The sequence below is a fragment of the Polistes fuscatus genome, unplaced genomic scaffold (assembly GCF_010416935.1).
Source record: "Polistes fuscatus isolate 324 unplaced genomic scaffold, CU_Pfus_HIC Scaffold24, whole genome shotgun sequence".
Lineage (NCBI taxonomy): Eukaryota > Metazoa > Arthropoda > Insecta > Hymenoptera > Vespidae > Polistes > Polistes fuscatus.
The window spans coordinates 81,482-105,218 of NW_025113101.1; the positions used below are offsets into that span (position 1 = coordinate 81,482).

The 23,737-nt window shown below is 29.7% G+C and overlaps 2 protein-coding genes and 1 long non-coding RNA gene across 7 annotated transcripts; 2 read left to right on the forward strand and 1 right to left on the reverse strand.

Moving 5' to 3' along the window:
* Nucleotides 1-3,825: 3,825 nt before the first annotated feature.
* On the forward strand, nt 3,826-4,437 carry LOC122518359. 3 transcript variants are annotated; one of them, XR_006304061.1, is made up of 3 exons: nt 3,826-3,913; nt 4,015-4,106; nt 4,185-4,437. It is a non-coding gene; the product is annotated as an uncharacterized LOC122518359 (long non-coding RNA). The 3 variants fall into 3 exon arrangements; XR_006304062.1 differs by having other exon boundaries at nt 3,853-3,943; XR_006304060.1 differs by lacking the exon at nt 3,826-3,913 and having other exon boundaries at nt 3,921-4,106.
* Nucleotides 4,438-4,715: 278 nt separating this feature from the next.
* LOC122518358 (lysosomal acid phosphatase-like) lies at nt 4,716-12,263 on the reverse strand. Of its 3 annotated transcripts, none has more exons than XM_043637245.1 (7): nt 12,177-12,263; nt 7,142-7,233; nt 6,427-6,525; nt 5,888-6,127; nt 5,608-5,793; nt 5,166-5,501; nt 4,716-5,082 (listed from the first exon to the last, which is right to left on the reverse strand). In XM_043637245.1, the coding sequence occupies exons 3-7, from the start codon at nt 6,520-6,522 to the stop codon at nt 4,906-4,908; spliced, it is 1,035 nt and encodes a 344-aa protein (XP_043493180.1). In that variant the 5' UTR covers nt 6,523-6,525; nt 7,142-7,233; nt 12,177-12,263; the 3' UTR covers nt 4,716-4,905. The 3 variants fall into 3 exon arrangements, with proteins under 3 accessions (XP_043493180.1, XP_043493179.1, XP_043493178.1); XM_043637244.1 differs by lacking the exon at nt 12,177-12,263 and adding an exon at nt 9,758-10,238; XM_043637243.1 differs by lacking the exon at nt 12,177-12,263 and adding an exon at nt 7,545-7,911.
* Nucleotides 9,769-11,432, forward strand: LOC122518422. Its single transcript, XM_043637361.1, has 6 exons — nt 9,769-9,873; nt 10,003-10,326; nt 10,480-10,604; nt 10,691-10,808; nt 10,892-11,058; nt 11,147-11,432. The coding sequence occupies exons 1-6, from the start codon at nt 9,769-9,771 to the stop codon at nt 11,370-11,372; spliced, it is 1,065 nt and encodes a 354-aa protein (XP_043493296.1). The 3' UTR covers nt 11,373-11,432.
* Nucleotides 12,264-23,737: the final 11,474 nt, after the last annotated feature.

Here is a 23,737-nt window from a genome sequence, read left to right on the forward strand (position 1 = left end):
CGGAAAGTTTTGGTTATAGGCGTGGGTTCGAAGGTACGGGTGGGTTAGTAGCAATGCCATTATTTCGTGTCTGGCACCACCCTTCCACTTAGCTAGCTGGAAGATATCCTTCGTGTTTTCTATGTGGGAATTTCCACACGATTCCTACTTTCATCAGTCGATACAAACGAGCAAACGATCTTTTTACTGAGGTTCAATTTTTATCTAATTCACAAATAGGTGAGTTTCTAATATTTTCATATTTTCATTTTCATTAAGTAAACAATTGTGTTCCTAATGTTCTTGTAAATTAATATTTTTCACGAGTTTGAAAAACAGTTTCATTTTATATAAAATATCACAAACAACGAGATAAATTATTCATTTTTGAAATATAATTTCAAATCATACAATTAACGTTTAACGCAATTGCTTTTATTTACCTGTCATATCTTTTGAATATTTAATCACACAGAAGAAAAAAAAAATAAATTGCATGATTTATTATTTATCAAAGATCACGTTACGTGTGTCACGATAAATAAATAAATCTGACTGTTGATGTCCTTACGATACCTTAATGTATAAACTATACAAATGTTAAAATGCAGGATTTGAATGAAAAGCAAATGCATTATATAAATCGAGGTAATACACGATAAGTATAACTCGGATTAAAGAGTTATCTCTTTCTAAAATCGAATAATACACCCACGCCACATGTTATATGTACTTGGAGCACGTAATATTCTACAGTATTTTCTTTAGGATAACATATGAACGATATTACCTATGTATGCAGGTGTAATTTTCAATAACTATGTGTATCTGTGTGTGTGTATGTATGTTTGTGTCTTGTGTGCATTTGGTAACACACGTAAATACACTTGCAAATACTAATATTCGTTTAACACAAATCGTTGTGCCCTATCTCAATTTTATTATGCTCTTCGTTGCATGCGATCGCACTAAAATTTACCACTTTCCGTTCTTGTTACGAACGAATTGTTCTTCGGATAAATGTTCTTCTTGAAGAAATTACGAGTTTCCCCCACCGTTAAAGATTCGCAAACGCATCTCGTTAGGAAAGTTTAACACTGAAAAAGTTTCGTTTAAACATTTAACGACCATTAATTATTGTTCATTTTGAAGAAAACTTATGCGTATCCTGTTTCGTTATTCAATTAGTATACGTCATGCAATCATTCATTTATTTTTAATAACTTCCAACAATTATATTTTTAAGAATTATTTAAAAAAAGAAACTATTTCGTTAGAATTTGTGTTCGATGTTTAATAACTGTTTCTTTTTTATTTTTTTTATTTTTTTTTGTTTTTTAAATATTCAAGCTTACTCTGGCTTCTTCCGTTGTTTCGGTCATCGTCAAGAATTATTTTCTTTCGTTGTTTCTCGATGAAATATTCGTCAAAACGATGCACGTCCTTATGCAACTTGCACCCGTAATGCGACATTAACTGCGAATCTGAGTCTTACTGCTGGCACCAAAACCTCCTTCTCCCCGTTTGTCTTTACTTTCCTCCTCTACCCGTTCTCAATTATCCTCATCCTTCGTTCAGTTCAAAACTATAATTAATAAATCAAAACGATCATTCGTTTTCTTTTTTCTTTTTTTTTTCTAAATTATCTTTTTAAACATTCAAATTAGATATAAGTTATAGAAATTTGTCAAGCTATTTATTTACTTTAAATTATGCGAAAGATTGTCTGCAAAAATAAATAAGAACAAAATAATAATAATAGAAAAGAAGAGATAATTACGTAAATGAGGAATCCATATATTTGTGAAAAGAAATCAGTCGATGTTATCAGGTATATCAAATGATATCACAAATGACAGAAAATCGTATTTAAATTGGCCTGTTTGATGTTGAAAAATTGTTGTAACTGTAAAAAAGAAGACTTAGTGGTGGTTGAAAGCTTATATCGACTTACGTTAAAGTATTGACTAATGTTTGGCTGGTGGTGCGCTGAACTTAGAGCAAGTAGTACCACTCGGTATCAGGACAGACACAATCGAGAGTTTGTGTTTACAGTGCATCTGTGTAAATCAGATAAGTCATATTTAAAGAAAGATTATGATATACAAATTTTATTGCTCAAAATATTGTTTTTTTATATATAATATCTGAAAAAGAAATTATTTAAATACATTTATCGAGATAATTTTTAAACATTTGCAGTGCGACGATATTGACGATTATTCAAATTTTAGGTTTCGAAGGTTAACGTTAAATTACGTTTTTGTATTAGCAAGATACTGATGTTATTAGAAAGGAAATAGGGTAAGTAATAGTGGCAAGAAGGGGTGGATTGTTCGTTGAGTTAGGTGAATAAGAGAGAAAAAAACATATAATTGGATTGGTAGTACGATGAACGAAGTATATGGGAACCCAAAGTTCGTATATGTTCTTCAATAGTGCTCTTACCTATCTAAAGATAAGTTTGCACCAGATGTCTATCTATTCTTCTCAGTGCATCTGTTGCACTGTTCCCGAGGGAACAGAAACTTCGTCGTCTTCGTTTCGGGGATTAGTTGGATACGAAATAAGTTATAAATCGATATTTTGGATAATCCCTTTTTTGAAATGTATATCTTCTTCAGATTTTATGTATTAGATTTAATTTATTTATATATTCTTTAGAAGGATTATGCAACTGTCGCGATATAATAATAATAAAATATAATAAAAGTTAATGCGAAGTCTGTTATTAAACAATTACCGTATATAAAAAAGTTCGTATGTTTTACGTAAAGATTCCTTAATGATTAAATTATAATTTTTCTTAAAAATATATTCTACATATACTTAAACTTTAACATTTCACTTAAATATGAATGACTATGAAGACGATTATTTAATTCAAACGGTGAAAAAGTAAGCTCCTCGAGTGAGCCACTATAGTGGCCCATCGACCTGGAAAAAATAATCGCAAAAGCCACTTTAGTGGCAGGCCGGCTAAGGCCTATATCGGTAATTGCAGTGCTCTACCTTTATCTTTTCGACCGTCGGTAACTGCCACCGTCGGTAACTGCCATCGTCGGTAACTGCCACCGTCGGTAACTAGTAGATTCCTATTTTTAAAACATCGACCGTTTTTAATGAGAGTTTGTACTTTAATAATATTGACCGTCAGGAACCTAAATACAAAATATTACCGACGTAGAGTAAAAATTTTTTTAAGTCTACTATTACCGACGGTGGCACTTACCGACGGTGGCAGTTACCGACGGTCAATCGATAAAGGTAGAGCACTGCAATTACCGATATAGGCCTTAGCCGGCCTGCCACTAAAGTGGCTTTTGCGATTATTTTTTCCAGGTCCATGAGCCACTATAGTGGCTCACTCGAGTAGCTTACTTTTTCACCGTTTGAATTAAATAATCGTCTTCATAGTCATTCATATTTAAGTGAAATGTTAAAGTTTAAGTATATATATATATATATATGTAGAATATATTTTTAAGAAAAATTATAATTTAATCATTAAGGAATCTTTACGTAAAACATACGAACTTTTTTTATATACGATAACTGTTTAATAACAGACTTCACATTAACTTTTATTATCTTTTATTATTATTATATCGCGACAGTTGCATAATCTTTCTGAAGAAGATATACATAAAAAATAAAGCGAATAAAAAGATGTTACTCAGTCAAGGCTAACAGCATATTTTAAATAGCACAACTATCAACTTTTTGCGCTTGAGTGTTTTATGATAGTGTAAAAAAAGACTGTATTATATTATTCATTTTTTTCTGAGGTTCTATGCCAACTTTTTTGTGCTCGGTGCATTTGTACAAGATGCATTCTAGTTCTTTCTTTTACCGCATCGGTATGTTGGCTCTGACTGGCAGTGTTTCAATTCATGAATGAAGTGTAGCACTCTTGGTGTTTATACTTTATAAGGTATAATTCATTATTAAAGTGATATTAAAAGTAAGGTTTAAATTACTCATTATCTTCCATCTGATTTTTTAAAGTGCATTGTGTATTATTTTTAAATTTAGATCTTCTAGTGATATTAATAAAATTATTCGTTCATTATGTTGTTTTTGATCCTGCATTATTCTAATTGTCTAATGCAGAATAATAAAAAATGGTAAGTTGGATTAGAATACATTTTAAACTATCTATTATATAATACTGACATTTTCATTTATTTATCAAATATATTTAGGAAACACGTTCAACGAGAAAATAAAGATGAAGGATAAAGATAAAGAAATAGAATTGGCAACTGTTGAGAAACATTGTTCTGATTTGGTAAAAATGAAACATTAAGCTAGAAGACAAGAAGAAAATTTACATTTGACTAGAACATGCAAGAAGATCTATCAATATATTACAACATTGCATTTGGAGAAAGAAAACGCGTACAATTTTTTGTATGGGATGATTCAAGGCAAGTTTCAGTATCAAGATTTTCAAAAGGAATGAAAAAGAAATGTTTTCAGAGCGTATCAGAATATGTTAAATTACATGAAATGTAAGTATGTTAATTAACTTTCTAACTTTGCAGCTTGACGAGTACTTCTTGTCAGTAATTTGCTTTTAAAAAATAAGGAAGATTGTAAAATAAGATATGAGAAAAGGTGGATAAATTAATGAAAATCATATAAAATCATGATCTCTTTGAATTGTATTCTAGATAACTTATATCAAGTTAAGTCAAAAGGATCTTATTAAAAGATTACTTCATCAAATTGAATCCATTTGTAATCACAGCCTGTATATTAGCAACAAATGATGTATATCATTTGTCTAGTTGAGATATGTTGTCCGTGTAAAATATTTGTATATTTATAAATAATACTAAAGTTTTTCTCTTGACTTCAAATATTCTTCTATAGTCACGCTATTGTTTTAGTAAAGTCTTAGAACTATTAATTGTAATTAATTTAAGGCGCCGGTGCCGGCGGTAAAATATAATCTCCATCTGTTTTACATTCCTCTTCCCAATTGTCAGGTATCATAGGTTTTAAAATTTGTATAAATTCGTCTATGGGACAAATCGTAGCACATCCGGGTATAGTCATCGGATATGGTTCGTAATTGGTCGTATTTCTTAAGAATATCTATTTGAATAAAAATATTTATAATTATATAACATTAACAGTAATTAAAGTATCATGATTCAATGGTATTGAAAAGATTTTACCTGAACATTCCAACCATTGGCATCCTCGTGAAGTTCAATCATAATCATAATATTGTATTCTGGCATTTGATTATTCCAAATATGTAATACGTCGAGCAAAGTTACAACAGTACTGTCGTGTCCAACGTACATGAACATTTTTCTCGTTTCAGGATTTAAAGTTTTTTCTTTTTTCGCCAACATGTCGTAAATGATTTTTTTAATCATAGGCCCACCTTTAAGTCTTTTAAGCATATCGTTGTAAGTGTTCAGTTGAAAATCGTACATCGTTAATGGTATTAATTTATCGGGATAATATTTTTTAGTCCAATAAGGTAAAGTCAAATTCATTGTTTCCTAAATAACAAAAGAAAAAAAAAAAGCGATTGTACATTTAACGTTAAATAATTAAAAACAAAGTTAACACGCATAGCTTATGAATATTTAGTCGTTTATAAACCACCTCTGCTTTTAACGTGCTGTACAACGAGTTAACGTCATCGGGTGTTGCAATAGTCATGCCTGTTAAATTACTTAATTCCTCGTAAAGTTGTTCATTTTTATTCTGGACATCTTGTACTTCGGGTAATTGTAAAATCATATTACGCACTTGACTATACTTCGGGCACGTATCCCATATTAACATAAGCTGAAAAAATTCGATTATAAATAATTCTTACGTATATTTCTGTTGATTCAAAATGTATTTCCGCAATATTAATATTTAAACACATGTGTTTTACCGTATCTTCAGAACGACGTTGATAAAACAAGGTAACAGGTTGCCAAGGAAAATCAGCTTTGAACGATTGTTCCTCAGTAGGTTTCCACAATCCAGCTGCTTCTAACATCGCCGACATTTTCGTACGATCTACTGACGTACATTGCAAATAAAATATATCAGGATTATAAGTTTGACCGAGAAATTCATTGTAACGTTGCCTTAAGTAGATTCCTTGATTGTATTGATTGACACGACCTACCTAAATGAAGTACAAATTAAATAAAATATATATAATTAAATAAAATATATATATATTTTATATATTTTATAAAATATATAATATATTTTGTTATATATATATAAAAATATATATAATTTGTTATTGTTTGTTATATATATATATAAAAATATATATAATGTGTTATTGTTTGTTATATATATATATAATGTGTATATGTTTGTTATGTATATATATATATAAAAAAATAAATGTTGTATATATATATACGAGTGTATTATGAAATGTGTTAATTAGAAAAAAAATATGATTATTCTTACGTTAGTTAATTGACCCCAACCATAAGGTTTCATCGTATCCGAAACGTAAGGATCATTTGGATAAGTATCCTGAGGTGCACGTTCTCCATGACGCATGATCTACAAATAAGAAATGGATATTATAATATATTTAACACTAAAATAATCTCTATGTATTATATTAATGTGACTAATTAAAATATAATTTGTTTTTTTTTTCTCTATATTATATTCTAACAAAATACAAAAAGCAAGTTTAGGTTTATTTCTTGTTTTTTTTTTCCTTATCGAGCATGCTTCTATGATAAATTCATTTAATTACATCTCTTACGTAAACGAGGCCAAATGTATATACGTGGTAATCGTTAAAAAGAAAAGACCTGTGTTTCCTTTTTTTACCTTACTGCCAATTCTTATCAGTGTCATGATAAATAGATTAAAATGGGATTATACAGTTGATAATAAAGTCATGAAAATAACGCGAGAGAGGAAAGAAAAAAAATTACAATAAGAAAGACACGAGAAAAAAGTATGTGTGAGAGAGAGAGAGAGAGAGAGAGAGAGAACAAAATTGTAAAGAAAAAATATTTCTTATTTTTCTTTCCTATTTTAATTAATTAGATCACTCTCTTATCGTTCTAATAAAACGATAAGTCAAATATTAAGTTGAAAATGTGCTTTTCCTATCTCCAATTTCTTAATCATTCAATGATGATATTATCATGGTTAAACTTACCACTGAAACTAGACGCAAAGTATCTTCCTTAGATTCGTAATTATGTAATGCATCGTTCGTTTTGTGCACATGGTCACTCGTAATAGGAGATTCTGAAATAATTTTACAAATATACTTATTATTATCATTTAATAGGAAACGTAATTATACCGCACAGCGTCGCGAGGAAAATGATTTGAAAAAAAAAGAAAAAGAAAAAAAAAATCATAATTTGAATAATCGCGTAAACGTACGACTGAAATATCTTTTAAAACGTTCGTTTAAAATTCAACTCGACTTATAACGTTTATCGTGTCTTATTATAATTTTTCTTTTTTTTTTTCTTTCCTTATTATAAACGATATGAACAAAAACGAACGATAAATGTGTTAATGAAAAAAATAAAAGAAAAGAAAAGAATTACCTAAAGTTAAGCGTAATTTGATAACGGTCAATAATAATGCGAACAATGACGAAGTATTCATGATTAAATAATTACGATGAAAATAATGATGTTAAATAAATTAGACGTTTAGGATAGAAAATTAAAGTTAAAACGAGAGTACGTTAAAATATAAACTTTAGAGCTACGCGTGCTGTGTACGCGCCAATTGAAGCTTTGAAACAAGCGCAAGTAGATAAATCGCGCATCCCCACCATATAGAAAATAACGAACGGCTATAACACGTTAGGAGGAAAGTTTTGTAATAGTATTGACATTGATGAACATAATGTATAAATTATTGTTTGATTAGTTAAAGAAGAGAAAAATGAAAAAAAGAACGAGATATAAGATGTATAATATTATATTTAATATCGTCGATAAAATATAAAACGGATTACCTTAAAAATTCAAGTATTAAAAAATAAACTCGCGATACGAGATTATCTTCTAATTATAATTGTAATCTTTTTCTTTTTTTTTATTTAATTTTTTTATTTTTCTTTTATTTTTTTTTTATTTTTAGATTATTACAAATATTTAAAATTGTTTTTAATATTAAATATTAAGAAAAAGGAATTATATATGCGCGTAATCAAATAGGTGGCATAAGTGATAAATAATATTTGCCATTTATCTTATATGTTATAATTAAAAATATTTCATTTACGATAATGAAAGGTCATTTATATTGTTATACGTATACTTGCACTTTTAGATATTGCACGAATAAAATAATGAAAAATGATATTTCTAATATTAAAGTTCAATTTATCGTATTTCGTAGTTTCATTCAATCGGTGCAAGGTGAAGTTCAAGATTTCACATGGTCATTATTTTTATCGATTGAAATAATTATAAGGAATAACAAAACTCTGATAATAGAACAAAGTTCATCGATGATTATTTTTTAATATTAGATAAATGTTTATGATTCTACGTATCAATGTTATTTCAGATAATATTCAACTTAAAATGAACCTAATGTAAATTCTCAATATATCGTAATTAGATTAAATTCATAGGCGTCTAAGTGACTGTCTAATTATTAACAGATTTATCGTTATTTTGATAAAAGGTAATAAATATTTCATTAGTATTATCGTACTTGTAATTAATTATTTTCAAATCTCAGATAACATTTTTTGGAAGATATTTTACATGTATAATAAACACATAAACCTAAACGTACAGACACATATGATCGTACCTAATGTTCAATCTTAATGTTTATATCATTATTCAATGAAATATCCTTGCATAAATTGCTCGAGATTGATAGTAATAAATTGTAACGTTACAATACGTGACATCGTCGATTGTAACAAGAAGTCAACACAACTATAATGACGAGCGTTTACGAACACACGAATAATAATATTAACACTTATAAATAGGAATAAGTACAATTTTGGATCAATTGATTTAACACGTACGTTCAACTCGCGTATTTTTTTTCTTTTGATCGTCAAGGGCAACCGGATAATAAAATTAAAAATTCATTTGTTATTTATGGTAAAGATTGTGGATTCGTATGTAAATCGGTATCATCACAGTTCCTTTCGGAGTACAGTTTATCAATTCCCGATTGATTTCTGCTTGACTGGTTTCCTTATTCTAGATTTATACGAAACTTATTTTATTCGGACAGAAGGAAAGAGAAAAGGAAGAAAGTTTATAAGCGGAACTTGAACGAGGTTACACATAATTATAACATTATATTTGAATGTGAAATAAGATAGTTAGAGGAAGACGAAATAGATAATAATAATTTATAACGCGTTTTTTAAGAGATAGCCTAGGTAAATTTTGAGTCAAGGAAAACCGCTTAAGCAGCCGTGGATCGTATTAACGAGAAAAAAAAACCGGTGGTAACCAAACCCCGAAATGTTCGTCACAAAAAAGCAGGGAAAGGAGTAACGATCGGTGATTCAAAGGTTTATCCGTGATCTTAATTCCGATCTCATATTTCTCATAGTTTTCGTTCGTTCGTTCAACGAGATTCCTTGAAATATAACGATAATAAATAGTAATAATAATGATGATAATAATAATAAAATTCCCTTTTTTTCCTTATGATACGTAATTTCGTTCGGATGAAATATCATCACAGGCCAAAGTCATGGTAAATTCTTGCAAAGATATGCAGCAAAAATGCGTTGCACCAACTGGGTCAACACAGTCGGGAATTTTACCTGCCTGTTCTATGACAACGATTCCAAATCAAAGTATACCAATAACGCCAATGAGACCACGATCACTTTACACAGCACTCAGTTATCACGCGCAAACCGAGGACACTAACTTTCAAGTACGTATATTCGTAGCAACGAGTATTCACTCTCCTCTACTCCCATTTGTTCTTTTTCTTTTTCTTCTCTAACATATATCGAAAGCTACATTCTACTATTTCGTAATCGTCCGAGAACGAACCTTTCAGCGATACAACGAGTTGTCCAAGTACTTTGAAACACCACCACCAGCCGATCAATGGAACGGTATTACGACGAGTGCAACCAATTATTCGAGTTCTGGGGCTATTTGGAGAAAATCAAGGACACCTAAAACTATTCCAGCACAGTTTTATCCGACCGACGAGTCATGCGTTTACCCGGACAATTGGAGAGAACAACATGAAACTGATGTGGGTGGTACTGCGAGAGGTGCACTTACCACACCACACGGTACGATATCTTTGAGACTTAGAAATAGAATTCGTGTCGATATGACCGTCGATCGTGCCGTGAGAGTGATCAACTTTAAGGTGCATTTATATTATTTTTTCTAATCATATCTTTTGATGTTTGTAATCTATGAACAATTATTTTCTCTCTGATAATTCTATGATAATTCGTAAATGTTATTCCCATGAAACTGTTAATAAAATATATTTTTATTTGATTTTTCGTCAATGCAGAATAATATCGTGCTTTCGTTAAGCTCTTCTGGATCAGCCTCTGCTTTATTGCATCCGAATGGAAGAATATATCAATATGGTTCGCGTGTTGAAATTCTAGCTCACGATACTCACGGGAATAACAAGTTAGATACTTTTGTTTGACAAAATTATGAAATAACAAAATCAAGAGACATCTTTTATCTATTCCTATTTCTATCTGTTCTAATAGATACGCGAAGATGTGGTACAAGGGTGTCAGTTTTACGTGCGAACAATGTGCTCTTGTATATTTAGTGGATACTGCGGGTACCAGAACTACCACAGATTCGTTTTTGGATATGAGTCAAGTATACGATAAATTCATGATTTTATAAATCTTGCGATTATTGTTATACCAATCTTTCATTTTTCGATGATACATATTTTTTAGGATTTTTCTCTAAGTGTTTTTTATTCTGGCTCGCGACATGGTTCGACGTGTTTGCAAGAAGCTGCCACGATTCTTGGAGCTTCTCAATATTGGATTACCGATGAAGGTATTGAAAATTGGATCATCAATAATGTTAGGATTTCTCAGACACCTGATGGACTTGTCAGGTGTGTTATCATTTATATACTTCATTATAATTCTAATTCTAATTATAATTATAATATATATGTTAATATGATGAATTTTATTTGAAAGAATTGGACGAAATAGCAACAAGTATCAGTTGAGAACGTCACCCAGCAATGGTACTGCATCCCTGACAACTCCGTTTTTACATTGCACAGCGTCATTGGGTCAAACATCTCATTTATTCGTACGCCGAGGAGAACGGCGCATGCATTACGATGGAACTAGTTTTATTGTACGCAATGCAGGACACAGTGCTGGATTTGACGATAACGATCAATTAAAAGTCTATTGAGAAATTTTCAAATATTTCTAAGGTATATATTGTCATCTAAATAATATTATATTTATTAATGAAATATATGACATTAATCAATAATTAAATATATATTTAATGCTCTATGAAATTGGTCAAATATATTTTTCTAATAAAATAGTAATATATTATTTTATATATATATACGAAATGCATAGTGCACGTATGCAATTAATTTAAAATTATAATTATAATTATACACACATGGTATAATTACATGTAGTATAAAAAAGATCAAGTAAGTAATGCAACTTATTGCATAAAATTTTTATACGATTGCGGTACACGGTAATAATAAAAATATAATTAATAATAAATAAGATACAATAATATTGAGATAATTTATCTTTGCCTCCTAAAAAAGCGCTATCTGGTAGGAAATTTTGAAAGTTTCGTCTTTTATACAAAATAGTAGTCCAACAGGGGCACCTGCAATGCCGATAAGGCAGAAATTTTCGTTATCATTTAATTATAATAAAAATCTTTTAATAATAAAATATAAAAATCTCTAGTCTTTAAATATATAATAAAATGTACAAATTTTATGCGAATATACGTTTCAAGTTCGTTAATATATAATTTCAATTATTATTACACAAATTATGATTAAAATATTAGTAATTGTTGACGCCTTAAATGATACACCTTGGTATATTTCGTACCAGTTTTATAACGAAAGATCTTAATCGAAAGAGAATACATTAAAATAAATCAAACGACTACACGATAAGCATAACTCGAATTAAAATGTAATCTATCACTGACATCAAATGATATACTCACGCTATATTTTATATGTATTTATTAGTTTGTCCCATAAGTTCTTTCCACACCATGCTATGTATGATTTCGAGCCGCTTATGTTTGTGGATATGCAGGCTTGTTTGGAAATAAACATCCCCAACGGACGGTGCCACGCGACAGTTGTCGCGCGATGAAGACACGCCTCTTTCCTCAGCGACTATTGAAGACTCGCCGTAACGCCGGCTTTTCCGGCAGCAATTACAATCGAAGTTCTCTTACGCGTCTCTTAAGCCGTCTCACTCTACTAAAAACCGACTTCTCACCTGTCTCTCTTACGGTAACACGTGACAACCACCTGTTTTGTAACTGAAATATTTAAAATTAGACCACAGCAATTGTAAAATGCTCGGCGTTCATCTTATTTTTTATTTTTATTTTACAGTAAAACCTCTTTTTGTGCGGTGGATAGGGACCGCATAAAAGAAATCGTACAAAAAAATATTCAGTAATTTTATAAATACTTACATATTATAAACAACTTTGTACGATATAAAGTAAAACCTCTTTTTGTGCGGTGGATAGGGACCGCATAAAAAAAGTCGCACTTAGAAAATACATCAATTATTTGCGAAATATAGATGTGAAAATGCTTTCAATCAAATTAAATAATTGTTAGGAGATTGTTTAAATCAGATGAACAGCGTCGCGAAGTCCGGATACATCGTCGTCAAGGAGACCATGTAATCAGTTCGTCCACACATGTATATGTACATTGAAAGAAAACATAAAACTGGTAGCAACGCTGCTGAGATTTAGATACCGCATAAAAATAAATCGCACAAAACAAATCGCACAGAAATAAAATCGCACAAAACAAATCGCACAAAAATAAAATCGTATAAAAAAGGACCGCACAAAAAGAGGTCTTACTGTATGTGTCTAAAAATATGAGATATGAGTAGAGTGTGTTGGAATATTAAAAAAATTGTTAATTAATCAATGGAAATGTATATTGTAATCTAAAAATATGGATTTATTATTTGATTTACCTTTCTCTACGAAATTTTCTGTTGAACTAACACATTGTCATATAAAAAAGTTTTCTCATTGAATGTTGTTAACATGACTTTTCAAAAGTTGCGCATGTGTGCATACGAGAATATTATTTATTATAAATATTATACTTACTTGCAAATCCTTTTTAAATATATCGTTCAAACAAATAATAAAAAACAAAAATAAGAACACACTACGCTAAATACTATTTTGATAATTTTTCAATGTAAAATCCGACAGGAACAAATGTTATTTTAATAACGACATTTTCTAATTGTTCTAATTATGTAAAATCTAAAGTTCTGGCAGTAGTTTATAAAGTGTATCGACTAAAACGTTAAAGTATTGACTAATGGGGTTGGCTGGTGTGTCGAACAAGCAAGCAAGCAAGCAAGCAAGCAAGCAAGCAAGTAAGTAGTACCAGTCCGTGTCAGGACGGACACACTCGAGAGTAGGTCTGTGCTTCTATGTTCTATCCGTGTAAAAGCTCGATGTAGAAGCGTATTTATACGGAGGATGCGGTACGAGAAAACTGCTTCGTTGCACGACCTACATTCTTTGAATAAAGTCTGAAAAAAAAAAAAAGAAAAGAAAAAAAGTAACGTTCGATTAATCCACTAACATTTAACAATTTGGTGGTTATCCTTGAATTTTGTATCATTCGCTGTAGCACGATATTATTGATGCAATGAAATTCAATTAACGTATACAGAAAATCGATAATCGAACGTGTGTATCCTAGAAATTGATATTCATTTGGGATAGGTGGGGGCTTGTTCAACCAAAAAGAAAAAACAAAAAAGAAACGAACTCGTCGAGTCGTAACGACACGAAATAATGACATACTTTTCTTCTTCTTTTTTTTTTTTTTTTTTGTATTTTTTCTTTTTCTGCAACTATGCCCTCGCTGTTTATTATTTGGAATCTTCATATTTTTTTTTCTTTTTTTCAATCTTTTTTCTTTTTAACTATATATTCTAGATTCTAGGACAATAATTCATTTTTTAATATTGTACCATTATCATCATCATCATCATCATCATCATCATTATCATCATCATCATCATTGAAATCATCTCGCGTCATTCACGCACAAAACGCATCCTTTGTTTGCACACATCGTTTATTTCGGACGACCGGGATTGCATCAAAGTTCACTGTTATATATATATGTGTATGTATATGTATATAACATATTTTTTAAAGTGTTCAATGAAGAATTTTAAGGTGGAGGCATATCCCTTTTGTCATTTTTTTTCTATTTTCTTATACCGTTTCTTCCGAATCTTTGAAAATGCTTCGAAAATCTTTGAAAATCTTTCGAATCATAAAAGATGTGTTTCCACCTTAAATAAACTTTCCAGTTTTTATTTATTTTTTTTTGATAATACATACACGCGTATATAATTATCACGCAGACGAAAGCTTTTTTCACGTAGATCTACGAGCAAATAATTGATCGATCATGTGTATCTCTTTTTCTATTTCTTTTTTTTTTTTATTTTCTTTTAAATTATTCCATCAACGAAAGCTTCCGACTGTGTGTGTGTGTGTGTATGTGTGTGTGTCAACTTCCATCGTTAATAACAATCCATCCATCCGTCCATCTATCTCATCCATCCATCCATCCATCCATCCATCCATCCATCCATCCATCCATCGATTCGATCACAACTGTAAAACATTCCCGATCAATCGCGTTGCATCATCAAAGCATCATAATATAATAATAATAATAATATTAATAATAATAATAATAATAATAATTGCATTTTATTATTCAACGTGACCTTATCACCTTTGTTATTTTTTTTTCTTTCTTTTTGATAATGCTTCTTTTCATTTTGGCGATATTAAATAATAAATAATCATCACGTAGAAAGCAGAGCTGCGAATAATTTCGTTGCTTCGCTAAAAGTTCGATCGTTTGTTTTCTTTTTTTTTATATATTTTTCATTAATTAATTAATTAATTAATTAATTAATTAATTAATTAATTAATTGTAGGTATATTTTTGTCACTCCGTCAACGCGCAAAAGCACTGGATTTTACTCTCCTCGTGGTTATCATTTTATTTCCATCGATTCTTTTTTTCTTTTTCTTTTATTTTTTTTTTTTTTTTTTTTGCGGTTTTCTATTCTTTTCCCTTCTTCATTTTATTTTTCTCATCGTCGCAAAGGCGAAATAATAATAATAATAATAAATGACACACCTACTCGATAATCTCACACCGAGTCGAGAATATTACAATACGTTATTACGAGTATTTCTTTTTTATTTTTTTTAGTTTTTTATTTACTTTTTATTATTTTTTTTTTCTTTTTTTTTTACGTACTTTTACTTATTTTACGAACGATCGATCAACGTATTTTTATCATATTCTGCCTCTTAAAACCGTATTCTCTTTCGTATTGTTTTTTTTTTTCTTTCTTTCATTTTCTTCCATCACCTCCTCCTCCCCCATCTTCCTCCTCTTCCACCATCCACCTCTTTTTGTTCTCTTTAACAACCGTTTAAAACATGTAATAACAGCACGTCCATTGTGAGGTACGTTAGAAAACTAGTACAAAACTAGCAGCTAGGTACAAAATGTAATTAATCGTTAATAATGGAGGCCGCCCGGGAAACTGCCAGGGACCAGCTTCTTCCTTTCTTTTTTTTTTTTTCCCCTCCTCTTCCTCCACCTCCACCACCACCACTCTTGTTCCTCTCACCCTCTCTTACTCACATCCCCCCTTCCCTTTTTTTATCCATCTAGTTAATCATTTGCGTCGTACCCCCGGGGAATGGTTGCAACCCTTACGGCCCTCCTTTCCGTTCTCCTGCAAAACTCTTCTTTTACTCCTCCCCCTACTACCACCTCCACCTCCACCATCACCACCCTCTCTATTTTTTTTTTCAAAGTTTTTCATTCTCTTGCGCAGCCATGCACGATTTTGTTGCTGTTTGTCGCTTTATCTCATTTTTCCTATCTCGTATTTTATTTTGTTCACTTTTATTAATTATTTCATTTGAAGAATCTCTCGTTTATGACTGAGGGATTATAATAATAATAATAATAATAATAATAATAATAATAATAATAATACTGCTTATTTTCTTTTTCTTTGGCGATTTTACGAGTGCAAAATGGTACGAGAGTCACGATTAAGATTATCGGCAAGAATTAGAACATCAACATTTTATTTTATTTTATTTTATTTTATTTTATTTCATTTTATTTTATTATATTTTTTGTTAAACCTTTACACCACCCATGCGTCAAGTCCCACTCGACGTTTATTATTATTTTCAAAGTGGATTAAATTGCATAATTTTTCTTGGTCTCAAAGTAAATTTTTTTTTTTATAATAAAACATTCGTGCATAGACTATCCAATATTTCTAAAACAATAGTCTATGTTTCATTCATGTTTAAAAAGAATACTCGATAGAAATGTTTCATTGTTCGATTAATAACGTGACTATTTCGAATCAGTGTGCACTCGAGATATTATTCGCTCATAATTTAACAAGCTTACGATAACGAATTCAAATGAAAAGAAAAAGAACGCATAATCAATTGAATTCTATTCTAATTTCATTTCATTTCATTTGTTAGAAACTTGAAAATGTTTTGACAAGCAGCAGCGAGTATAAGCATTTTGCGATTGAGCGTTCTTTTGCTTTACAGCGCTCGTCCTCTTATCATATTTAATTTGTTATTATCGATGGTGTGTGTTTTTTTTTCTCTCTTTTTTTTTTTTACTAAAAAATACCGAATAGTTTTATTTCTTTCCCTCTGCTAGACCCCACTCCCTCCCCCCACCCACCCCTCGATCAAATTGCATTCATCCAAACGATCTCCTCGTGCCTATGATTTTCGTAAAATAAAAGAATTTCTCCTTTGATTCTTTTACGTTTCAATTTATGCGCGTGTACATTTGTATTTTATCGTATTTTATATCTCTCGATAAATACACAACGGTGTGTCGTAAATAAAATAATTTGTTATTATTATTATTATTTTTCTTCTTCTTCTTCTTTTTCTTCTTCTTCGTTATTTTTCAGATAATCGTAGAAATGCACTTATAAATGCATGTGCATTATAAATGCATTTTCCGAGTATAACGAAAGCAAGAAAGAAAGAAAGAAATATTGAAAATAGTTTAGCATTCATTTACGAACACGTTTGTGTAGAATCTAGACGTTCTAGGCACCTTAACCCTTTAATTATTAATTTTAAATATATCAAAATTTGTTAATGATATGTCCCGAACGGGTTTGAAAGATTTTTTGATTGCTCGTCTCTAAGGATTCTTTAGCGTATAATAATCTAACAAGTTATCCTAGATAACATGTTTTCACGTTTTATCGATGAAAGACAAAACGTGTCTTTCGAGGAATTTTAATCCGTGCAAAAAAGAAAATTCATATCGGAGAAGAGGGAAAACAAAAAAAAACACATTGGCGTCTCTTTTTATTTCTTTTTAAAGGGTTAAATGTTTGTTTTATATATATAGATATATATTTTCTCTCTTTCTTTATTATTATTATTTTATTTGTTCTTCCCATGAATCGTAATAAAAAAAAGAAACATTTTTCAAATCTTATAAGTGCCGGAAAATTTCATTATCGAAAGATTTGGGACGATTTTATTAATTAATCGAAGATGAAAGAGATACTTTTTGTTTTTTTGTTTTTGTTTTCTTTTCTAGGGTTGGTTTTTTTTAACGCGACGATGTTATCAGTGCTCCCGTCGAAAGCCTATTTCTAGAATTATAATAGCACGATCTATTTAATTTTTCCGTATAAGCAGGAGCGTCGTTTATTTTTCCTCCTCGTTTTTGTGTTTCGTGTGTTGCCACCCCTTCCTTTTATTAATTAACATATTTTATTAGATAATTTTTAGTTGTATTTTCTTTAATAATCAACAAATTTTCAATCGTTTTCAATCGAAGGGTACGATGCACGAGGTGGAAATCTAACGACGAGGGCCGAAGGGTTTTATTTTTTCTTTTTTTTTTTGGGTTTTTTCTTATTGTTGTTTTTTCGTATTCGCACGATATATTTCTTTCTTATTTTTTTTTTATGTTTTTTTTTTTTATATATTATATATATATATGTATATAACGAAGCGATCGATGAAGATTTTAATTTTTATATCATTTTCGAAAAAAGCGCACAACAGGATTTTTATTTGTTTTTGCGTATAGATTATTATCTCGCAACGAGTTTCGTGAGATTTGCGATAATATTGGAAACAAATTTTTCTTGCCGATCTCTCTAACAATAAGTCGATTGGACAAGAAACAAATTTTTCAGGCAACGGCCGCGATTTCAAGAGATTATATTATTATATATTCATTTATTCGCAACATTTATAGAGATAAATAGAAAAAAGAAAAAAAAAAGAAAAAAAAGAAAAAAAAAAATTTTCGTCATTGTCTTTTTTTTTTTTTTTTTTTTATCTTTTTGGTTTTCTTCACTTTGGTGGATATTTTAATAACAATTCCATGTACGAAAACAATAAATGCCGATTTTTTCAGCCCCCTACCTCCCTCCCGCCCTCCCTCACCCCCGGATAATGATCTTAAACATTTGAAGTAAAATTCTAAACATTTTAATTAACTTTGTTAATTAATTATTATTAATATTATTTTCTTTTTGTTCTCTTCTCTTCGTATAGAAGATTTGGAAAAAAGATTTTCTATTCGATCGAATAATACGTGGGGCTTTCTTTCTTCTTCTTCTTTTTATTTTTTTTCTTTTTTTTTTCTTCTTTTTTTTTTTTGAAATATCTCTTAAAACGTAAGTTCTACACATCGATGTAACAATGTAATAAGAGTTTTTTTTTTTTTTTTTTTTCTCATAGTCAAAATTTATTTCGTTAAAACCGTGCGCGCATCGATTGTCTACCACGTAGAATCGTATTCTAAATTTTTTATATCGCAATTCATGAAAATGAAATCCCAAATAAAACCCAATTCGCTTTTTAACTCTTTAGAATTGTGAAAGAAAAAATAAAAAATAAAAGAACAAGAAACCATTTGCATTCAATCGAAAAAAATATTTTCCTAAACACGCAAGAGAAGAAGAAGAAAAAAATGATTTATTTATACGAATTTAATTATTTTATGCGCGACGATTATGGTCATACTAAATTTATAATATATTTGCAATATTTATAAAACACCTACACACATTCGATCACAACGATTTCGTAAATATGATTCGTCGAAATTATTCGGGACCATTTTCACCGATCGATCGTTCTAAACGTAAAAAGAGAGAAAGAATATCGAGATATATATATTTATTTTTGCAATTATTTTTCTTTAATCAGAGAGGAAGCGCGTTTATTAATTTTTTTCTTTTTTTTTTTGTCACAATCAAAAATAAAAAAACCAAAACAAAAATTACGTATAATAATCGTCACCGATTTTTTTTTTAGATTCGACGACGTTCTTCTTGTTTTTTTTTCTTTTTTTTTTTAAATCTTTTCACTTTAATCATTATTCTTATTTGTATAATATCTTTTTCTTTTTTTTTTTTTTTGTATTTTTCTCGGTAATGTAATAATTTTTATTTATTTTGTGTTTTGTTTTAAGGGGGGGGGGGCTTTCTACGGGCGCGCACTTTAAACGAGAATTGAATCGCGTTTCTGCACGTCGCATTTGTAGAGGCATCTCCATTAATTGACTAGATTTTTATCGTTTCACAATCTCTCTACAAATTTTGTCTATAACTTTTCTATCTCTCTCTATCTCTCTCTCTTCTTCTCTTGATTTTTTATTTTTTTTTTTTTTATTCCATCACCGTTTCATTTTTCTTCGTAGCGACAGCCATAGTAACTTTTAGTTTCATTATTTAAATATTACTACACAACACGTAATTCAGCGTGATCTTACGATTTAGAATAGGCAACAATTAGTTTCTTAATTTGTTTTTATTTTTTTTTTTGTTTCTCTTTTTCTTTTTCTTTATTTTATTTTTCTTTCATTTAATTTAAATATAGATATATGTATGTATCGTTAAACAAACGAATCTTATACGTTTCTCCTCGTTAATTGGTTAATTGTTTCTTGTCCTTCTTTTTTTTTTTTTTTAAATTTTTTTTTCCCCATTACTTCTTTCGTTTCAATCCGTTTGATCATCACGACACACGTTCGTCAAGTGTTTGTGTGTGTATATGTATGTTTTTAGGTTAATTTGCAATTACGAAAAAATGATTTAAACGTTTATTAAAATCTAGATTTTTATATTCGGCTCTCTAGAAATTTTCACGAACGAGAAGCGAGATTTAGTTTTTATTCAATTTGAAAAGTTTTTCGGAATTACGTTTAACAAACGTAAAAATATATTTCTTCGTCCTTTCAGGATTCCCCTCTCTCTCTATCTCTCTCTCTCTCTCTCTCGTTCAATTTATTTTCTTTCGTTTCTTTTCCTATTATTATATTTTTTCCAACAATATTTGACAATAGCGAGTTACGGTTTATATCGAGATAACGTATTATCTAAGAAAAACATTTAACAAAATGTAATATTGATTTTAAAATCAATGAAAAATGTTATCCTTCAACCTCGTCCGTCTCCATTCTCTCCTTTTTTCCTTAAAAAAAAAAAAAAAATAATAAAATCAAATAAATTTTCATATAACTGTTAGCCGATTCCACGAAAAAAAAAAAAAAAAAAAAACAAGAAAAAGAAAAAAAAAGCCAGCCCAATAATTATAATCATTTCTCTTGTACATCGTATTGTATATATTATACTTTTTATTTATTTTTTTTTAACCTTTTGTGTAATTATTGTTACAAGCTATCGTATATTATAACAATTTAAAAAGGCATATTTATCATTCGTTTAGAAAAATTGGCTCTATTTTGATAAAATATCGTAAGAAAAAAATGTAAGATCTTATCGAACAACGTATTATTTTATCGGACACCCGGGCTTCTTTTTTTATTATTATTTTTTTTTTATTTGATCGCGCTCTCTGTTTTTTCAGTCTCCGCACGGATTATTTAACAAAATTTATTTAACAACAAATTGTCGAGTGCACCTGCGTGCGTGCGTGCGTTCGTGCGTGCATGCGTGGTTTTTTTTTTTTTTTTAAATAGGATCCTGTGATCTTCGTTGTATCCAGAAATATTGTATTGAGAGATCTTTGTGTCTTATTTTTTTTTTTATTTATTACACACTATTCTTTTTTCCTTTCAGTTTCATTTCATTTTCATTTCACATTTCACATTTCCTTTCTTTCCTTTTCTTTTTTTTTTTTTTTTTTAAACATAAAACACCGTTTTACCGTTTTTATCGAAAGGGGCAAACGTGGAGCTGCAAAATCGTGGCCGTCACTTTTTCTTTATTTAATATTTTTGTTTTTCGGCTTTTGTTTTTTTACTCATAGTCAAGCCCGAACAACATCTAGGAATCCCATTTGATTGTCTACGATCGTAAAATAATATTATTAGTTCTAAAAAAATATACATATACGATTACAATTCCCTGGTTTTTTTTTTTCAAACGTACGAATCGTTTTTTCTTTTTTCTTTATTTCTTAACATCGATAAAAGCTTTTTAATAGGTTCTTTCTTTTTCTTTTGTTGTTGTTGTTGTTGTCGTCGTCGTCGTTGATTTATTTAACGTCAACTTTTATCCATATTTCATCTAATATCTTTCCTAATTTTTCGATATTTAGAATATATGGAATAATTATTATTCGTATATTTTTCAAATATATTATTTATAACTCTTATCGAGAATTATATTTTTTTTTCTAAATATTCGATAATAAAACGTACGTTTAACAGAAGATTTTAATAAAACATTAGCAAACGTTAAATGCAAAGACTATAATCAAAGTGATGATTAAATAATTGTTCAATCTTGTATTAATAATTATGACAATAGATTAAATCGAAATAAAAGAAAATAAATGTGATGATCTATAAAATAAAAAGTCACAAAATAAATGAATATAATCTGCTGATTTTCGTATGATTAATAATAATTACTAAAATATAATAAAATTAATTGAGAATAATTTTCGGAAATGAATTCGTTAGTATTCAAATAATTGTTCAATCTTGTATTAATAATTATGGCAATAGGCTAAATAAAATAAAAAAAAATAAATGTGATGATCTATAAAATAAAAAGTCACAAAATAAATGAATATAATCTGTTGATTTTTGTATCAGTAATAATAATTACCAAAATATATGAAAATTAATCGAAAATAATTTTCGGAAATGGATTCGTTAGAATTCAAATAATTGTTCAATTTTGTATTAATAATTATGGCAATAGGTTAAATAAAATAAAAAAAAATAAATGTGATGATCTATAAAATAAAAAGTCACAAAATAAATGAATGAATAATCTGTTGATTTTCGTATGATTAATAATAATTACCAAAATACAACAAAATTAATTGAGAATAATTTTCGGAAATGGATTCGTTAGTATTCAAATTGATGATATAAAAAAATACAAAGTCATCAAATAAATGATGAATAATTAATTGATTCGTATCATTAATAATAATTACCAAAATACAACAAAATTAATTGAGAATAATTTTCGGAAATGGATTCGTTAGTATTCAAATTGATGATATAAAAAAACTAAAAGTCATCAAATAAATGCTGAATAATAAATTGATTCGTATACCATTAATCGTAATTACCAAAATATATGAAAATTCATTAGGGAATAATTTAGGGAAATGGGTGTTTCGTCGTTAATCGATTGATTTGAAAATTCGTGATAATTGAATATTTTTGTTAAAAATAAGAACCGAGCGGACGTATCGGTAAAGGTTGCTCTGGAAACGGTTTCACGGATAATACGTTATACGTTCAACGAAACGTACGTAATTCGCTGTGTATCTGCGTGCTTCACGCTCAACCGCGCGAACGGCGACTGAGAACGGATCGAGTATTATATTTTTCTTTTTTCTTTTTAACTCTCCTCCTACCACCCCTTTCCCTCGTGTTTATTTTCCTCCCTCTCCCACCCCCTCTCTCTCTCACTCTCTCACTCTCTTTTTCCTTTTGTCGAAGCCGACGTAGTTCGATATTTTGCACGCGCATTAGGTCGGTCTTGCTTCGCTGGTTATTTCTCTGTCCTAACGGCTTGCGAGGATGCAGTTCCACGTTGCTTTTGTGCACAACGTAGACCGTGATTGAACAAATCTGAGCCTGATGTGTTTGGCTTCTTTTTCATTCTTTTTTCTTTTTTTTCTTTTCCATTTTTTCTTTTTTCCTTTTTTCTTCACGCTCCGAGGAGTAAAAGAAGAGAAAATGCATCCGACGGTTGTCGTCGTTCCGGGTACGACAACGACCTTGACTAGTTTAAACAGCGCACGCGTTAAGTTGGTTACGTGACGGGGAGAATACCAAAAGAAAAATAAAAAAAAAAGTAATATTTGCGAATGGGAAAATGAACGAAAGATTTAGAGAAATAATAAGGTGGTTCTATGGGAGATTGGATTGGGTAGAACGTGAAATAGGAAAACAAAAATAAAAGTATGGAAAGAAATAATGGAAGGAAAGTAATATT

Coding starts and splice junctions, on each gene's coding strand:
- LOC122518422 (XM_043637361.1), top strand. CDS start 9,769: ATGACAACGATTCCAAATCAAAGTATACCAATAACGCCAATGAGACCA. Junction 9,874..10,002: donor CCGAGGACACTAACTTTCAA/GTACGTATATTC, acceptor CGAACCTTTCAG/CGATACAACGAGTTGTCCAA. Junction 11,059..11,146: donor ACACCTGATGGACTTGTCAG/GTGTGTTATCAT, acceptor TTTATTTGAAAG/AATTGGACGAAATAGCAACA.
- LOC122518358 (XM_043637243.1), bottom strand. CDS start 7,605: ATGAATACTTCGTCATTGTTCGCATTATTATTGACCGTTATCAAATTA. Junction 5,502..5,607: donor ACAGCACGTTAAAAGCAGAG/GTGGTTTATAAA, acceptor TTTGTTATTTAG/GAAACAATGAATTTGACTTT. Junction 5,083..5,165: donor CCAATGGTTGGAATGTTCAG/GTAAAATCTTTT, acceptor TTATTCAAATAG/ATATTCTTAAGAAATACGAC.